This window comes from Mastomys coucha, unplaced genomic scaffold, assembly GCF_008632895.1.
Source record: "Mastomys coucha isolate ucsf_1 unplaced genomic scaffold, UCSF_Mcou_1 pScaffold22, whole genome shotgun sequence".
Lineage (NCBI taxonomy): Eukaryota > Metazoa > Chordata > Mammalia > Rodentia > Muridae > Mastomys > Mastomys coucha.
In genome coordinates, this window is record NW_022196905.1 from 80,583,516 (window position 1) to 80,589,871 (window position 6,356).

General features: G+C 40.0%; 1 protein-coding gene across 1 annotated transcript in view; it reads left to right on the forward strand.

Annotated features, from left to right (window-relative positions):
• The window catches only part of Amtn (amelotin), a 12,957-nt gene extending 7,152 nt beyond the window's left edge, over positions 1-5,805 (forward strand). The window contains exons 6-9 of the mRNA XM_031342048.1: positions 1,498-1,533; positions 2,893-2,919; positions 4,774-5,047; positions 5,501-5,805. Coding sequence (XP_031197908.1) covers positions 1,498-1,533; positions 2,893-2,919; positions 4,774-5,047; positions 5,501-5,511 — 348 coding nt within the window. The 3' untranslated portion in view covers positions 5,512-5,805. The remainder of the gene's footprint in view (positions 1-1,497; positions 1,534-2,892; positions 2,920-4,773; positions 5,048-5,500) is intronic.
• The last annotated feature ends 551 nt before the right edge of the window (positions 5,806-6,356 follow it).

Here is a 6,356-nt window from a genome sequence, read left to right on the forward strand (position 1 = left end):
TTTCTCTAACTCCTTCATTGGGGACCCTGTACTCAGTTCAATGGATGGCTGTGAGCCTCTACCTCTGTCAGGTACTGTCAGAATCTCTCAGGAGATAGCTATATTAGGCTGACTTGTCCTTCCTTCAGTCTCTGCTACATAGTTAGTCTCTGCAACTCCTTCCGTGGGTATTTTGTTTCCCCTTTAAGAAGGAATTAAATGTCCACATTTTGGTCTTCCTTCTTCTTGAGTTTATTGTCGTTTGTGGGTTGTTCTTCCTGTATTCCGAACTTCTGGGCTAATAACCATTTATCAGAGAGTGCATACCATGTGTGTTCTTTTGTGATTGGGTTACCTCACTCAGGATGATATTCTCCAGATCCATCCATTTCACTAAGATTTTCATAATTTCATTGTTTTTAATAGCTGAGTAGTACTCCATTGTGTAGATGTACCACAATTTCTGTATCCATTCCTCTGTTGAGGGACATCTGGGTTGTTTCCAGTTTCTGACTATTATAAATAAGGCTGCTATGAACATGGTGGAGTATGTGTCCTTATTACATGTTGGAGCATCTTCTGGGTGTATGCCCAGGAGTGGTATAGCTGGGTCCTCCGGTAGAACTATGGAAATTGGATCACTTTTAATGATGCAAACCTAAGGATATAGTTGCAGCCTTTAACTATCAAAGACCAAGCCTAGGAAGAAACTATTCCGGAACCATGTAGCTACTCAAATCTCAGCTCTCTGCACAGCCTGTGTGGTATAGGCAAGTTATTTTAACCCCACCACAACTCACTTTCCTCAAAATTTAAAAGAGGCTTTAATGTAGAAGCTTCCTCTAATGGTTACAAAGATTAAAAGAGTAAGCATCTAAGTTTGCATCATACTGTAAGTACTCACACATCCATAGTAGACACTTTATACAACTTCCAATCAGCGACTTAGACAACAAAGTTCCTTTGTCATTACACTGCTGAACAGTTAGTTTTCCATTAAGAAGAGATTTTCAGATTCGTGTTCTCCAAAACTGTACCTCTCCCTTCCCCACCCACCCTGAGGGTTTGTTGCTTTAGCTGCTGTCATATTTCGCTGTCAGTCAACAAGAAGTTGGCCAGCTTCTATAGGGCGATGTGTGTTTGTCACTGTCACTACTGTGCCAGCCGAATGGGAAATAGTAAGGTCAAGTGCCGGTTAAACTCAAATCTGCTAGGGTGGTATATAGTAAGCTAAAAGTCAATTCTGATTTTTTTCCTGACACTATGGATTTTCTATATAAACAAAATTAAAATTTTATGTTTTTCAGAATAGTAGAGAATACCACAGCATGACAACTCCTCTTCCATTTCAGCCAGCAACTCATAACATAACCTAGTCTCACTTGCTTGAAGATCTCAACTGTGGATGTGGGTTGCTGAGCAAGTGTAACCCATAATCCAATCCCCCCAATACACACACACACACACACACACACACTATTATATTTTAACAGTGCATTTTGTCCCTTTATTTTTCAGATGTTACCCATTATTGTGGCACAACTTGGAGCTCAGGTAAGACTGATTAAACAGACTGATTGTTAATCACTCATATGCAGAATATGTCTCTTGTCTCAATTCACCAATCAGGCACCAGGATTCTAACTCACTTTTTTGCACTGTGTAAGCACTACAATAGAGAACTCTAACTTACCTGGTCCTGGCTGGCAGGCAAGTGCAATTGTTAAGTTCTTCACAGTACCATTCAAGCTAACAATGACAGAGTCTCTTGCAGATCTCATCGTTAACATCCACTCTGAAAATGAGTAAGATGTGGTTGCTCATCTAGCCACACCCTCAGGAAGTGAAGCAGACAGTCACCCCTGAATCACACTGACAAAAAAATAATAATAACTTAATGGGATGAACATGATGACCCATGCTGTGGGGGGAGGTTTATTTTATCTCAAATCTATTTCAGCCACAACATCTTTTCCTCCCTCTTCCTAGTTGCTTTTGCAAACATTACTCTTGAGCTCACTGATATAATTACCAAGGACCAACATCCACATCAGTATTGGCATCCAATGGAAGCCTCATTCTTACAATTAGAGAAAAATATTATTTAAAAGTCCCTATGAACTCTTTTTATTTAAATAGGCATATCTATAGCTTATTAGGCTGCCCCTGAATTTGCAATCCCCCTGCTTCAACCTCTCCAGTTCTAGGATTCAAGGAGTGTGCCATTCACTACACATACTCCTACCAGCTCTTTGTTCCACATTGAAGTGTAGCTCAGGAAAAAAAATATCTGACGTGCCATTGAATATAGCATACTCATGAAATAATATTTGTAGTGAATAAAAATACAGCTAAACCTTAAATTTACAACTAAACCAAAAAGAAAAATTATGTAAACTACAACATAACCACAAATAAATACTTCAATGCCATTTAAAATTATATTTATTACATTAATTTGGCAGTAAGACAGCTAAAAGGTTGTTATGAAATACTAAGAGAAAAGGAAAAACAAAAAAACTATATAAATAAAGGTTTCTATTACATGAAGAGTAAATTTGTAGAAAACACCTAGAAATACCATCATATGTAAACCATAGGATTATTTTTCTGCTGCCTTTTGTATTCTCCAGGCTTCTTCTAATGTATATCTTCAGTCAATTATATATATATGCATGTACACATATTATTATATATATAAAAATTTCAAATAGAGGTAAGTCACATTATTCAATAATAAACATGAGCAGTCCTATATCACATGGTGACACAAATTTTGTGATATACATACCAGACCATTTAATATACTGTTGAAAGTAAAAATCTTTCTTTAGAATACTTGTTACTTTATATACATTGCATTGAATATATTAAAATTTCTCTAATAGCTTCTCTTTATTGTTTTGCTTTTAGGGCACTCTCCTAAGCTCAGAGGAACTGGTAAAAAGAAAATCCCTAAGTCACTACTGTTTAAGTTCTTCTCCCTTCTCCTAGTGTCATCTGTCCTTCTAGCTCTTTTGACCACAACCCCATCTAACTACAATGAGCTGTGTGATTTCAGAGCTCCTCGAATCTGATTGCTCCTTACCACCTAAAACATCATCTTTCTCCTACTAATTTGCATTAATTTAACTCTGTGTTAACTTTCTATATATTGCTGTCAGTCTCCATTTAACAATGGAGATCCACTGAACACTTTATTTTGATTGACTTAAACTTTTTACTAAAGATTACATACTATTCTCCAGATATTGAAGCAAAGGGCTATAAATATTGACTCTGCAGGAAGAGTTAATGCTGCTGTACTTTCCATTTTATGAGATTCTTTCCTATATTTTGGTAGGGGTGAGTGAATTCTTTTCTATAACACTAATAATGGAAGAATAGAAATTAAATTCCTATTCCCATCACTCATACTTTCTATACAGTAATGAACAGGTCGTGTTGGGAAGCATCTGTTTGGATTACTGTGCTAACTAAACATAGCAACAGAAGGAATTGAGGCAGGTTCACAGAACACAGTTTTTAAATGCTTTTCATATTATGTATGAAAAGGGTATGTATTATATTTGCTATTCTATCCTAAATAATACTCCAGCCGTGGATCAGCATCTCTTTGGCCAGCACTGACAGATGAACATTCCTCTCTTCCTATTGTTGGGGCATTTTTCACATAACAAGCTCTTTAACAGGTCTCTCACCTTTAGGCCTCGCTATACAAAGTACAGACCCATGATAGAACCATACAAATAAACTGAGGCTCAGCAAGCTTAAATGAGCTGTCTCAAAGGCAACAGAAAAGGTAGATCCAGACCCACAGTCACGTGTTCTCTAGTAGTAGTAGTTTTCAGACATTTTTTTAGTCCAATCCTTGATAATAATGAATTTTTCAAACAGTCCAACAAACATACATGATTTCACAAACTAATACTTACTCTTATGTGGAATGTGTTCGGTAACTTCTCTGCCAGCCTTCTCTGTTAGTCATTATTTTTGTATGCCATAATCCTCAGCCTGAAACATTCTGAGCTGTAGTCTGCCCGCAGCATCTAGCAGGGATCTAGCTCTGCCTTCAGGATCAAAGTCTAAGACAACGCTTCCCTATCTTAGGTCTCCACCCTCAGATCACCTCAGGATGACTTTGAGAACTAGCTTAAATTCATATTACCAGGCCCGGCCCAGACCTCAAGCAGAGCCTAACCATGAAAACCTCTGAAAAAGAGGGGTGTCTTCAGTAATCTCAGAAAACGCACAAGGAGCTCAAGCACCAAGAGAACTCCTGACCCAAGACAGTGAAGCTTTTGGAAAGGATGCCAAGGGGATCTCAAAAGGACTCAAGCCACAAAGGCAACGTCTGGCTGATCAACCTGTATTAATTTTCCATTAACTTGTAGTCTTTTTTTTTTAACTTTCTGTGGGCAAAGGAAAGGCTGTCGTTTAGGTCAAGGACAGAGACAGAGCTTGTCCATACTTGTGGATTTTCTACATAGCACTCCCTCCAGACATTCCTGATACCTTCACACTACCCTTTTGCTATGACTGTCTTGTATTATGACTCCCTTTCTAAGGAAAAGGAGCCTGGTAACAGATCTCAACACTGACACCAGCATCAGACTTGGCCCTGACAAGGGCAAGTTTCTGATGAATGCCAGGTCTTTGTGGTTTTCTCTGACTTTTTAGCCCCTCCCTCCTGCCACTCCTAACCATCCTGCTGTCCTCCAAAGAAAAGAGGTGGGTTAACCTTGTTAAAGTGAGTTCTTTTTCACTTTGTTTTCTGTTTTCTTCTCATTCTAGCCATTAGCCTCCCAAATCTTCACAGGCCTCCTTATCCACCCCTTGTTCCCTGGAGCCATTCAGCCCTCCAGTCAGGCAGGGGCTAAACCAGATAGGCAGAGTGGAGTCCTTCCTACGCGACAGGCAGGAGCGAGCCCTGCCAACCAGAGAACCACCCCTGGCCATGTTACAACTGCTGGTGTCACAGATGATGATGACTATGAAATGAGCACCCCTGCAGGCCTGCGGAGGGCCACACACACCACGGATGGAACCACCATAGACCCACCAAATAGTAAGTTATCCTAGGGTAGAACATGGAGGTCATCTGAAGAACAGGAGAGAGTTCTTTGTCTTATGCTGACAAATGCAGACTTCAATGAAAGCAAGGAACCGTCTTTATTCACAGGCATAAAGACACATAAAGGAATGGCTTTCCTAGGCTACCAATCCCATGGTATTAACTCTAGAATACATTCAGTTACTAATGTAACATCCACCACACACACACACACACACACACACACACACACACACATATGCACACATGAACATGGGCATGTGGGAAAGTTGGGTAACCAACTTGGAATGAGTCTCAGAATTTCTTGCATAATATTGCAAGAAGCCACTGGTACACTGATAATAGTCTGGCATTAGCACTGTAGATAAACAGCTCATATGCAGTCCCTTGCCCTGTGTAAGCACAGAATGTCTTTGCCTGCATCTAAAGCCACTTTGTTTCTTCTAGGAACTCAGTAAGCTGTTTCAGATCTCCCCAGCTACATCACATCACAACTGGAGGTTCTATGTGAGTCATCCTCATTCATCACATGACGGAAAGGACTGAGACCCAGTGGAAGGTCTTGGGGGGCAGAAAGTTTTAAGTTTACCTGAAATTTTTTTCTTGAAATTTCAGGAGATATATTGAATGAAGAGAATTCCAAGTTCAAAAAAAAAAATCATTACGTACATCAATTTGTCTTTGAAAAACTTTAGTAGGCCACTTGAGACAGACCTGGAAAATGTGTGTATTAAAATATATTTTGAAAACTGACTTTTTTCTTCTTCGGGCCTGAAAGAAACTTGGGTGACCTCATAAGCTGCATTAGCTCAGCACCCCTTCATGACTTTAAACCTACAGCTTCCTTCAGAAGTGGCCAGTCCTTCCACCAAAGGAGAGGACATCACTGTGAGGATAAATTCTTGGCCACTCACAACTACCTCATCACACACCCCCAGGAGAAACACATTTAATGTTTAATAAGCCAGGGATTTATAGTAGCTTACGGCAAACCACAAAAACAAACTGTTGCAGAGTGTGAGCACCTCCAGAGTCGAGGCTAGAATGGTGGCATTTGGCGTTTGATGTGGAGTAGCTGAGGGTAGGAAACAGCATGTAAAAGCACTCCCTCCGTCAGACCGGTGTGATACGCTTGCGTTATCCACCTGAAAGGCAGAGTTTAATCTGGCTAGATTTATAATCCAGACCACGGCAGTTCACCAGGGTTGGAATAAAGCCCCGCTCCCCCACAGCACATCCTGGATCAAGTTCACAGCATTTTTCAGAATGTGTCTCTGGTCCCGTTAGTACATAACAGACCTAA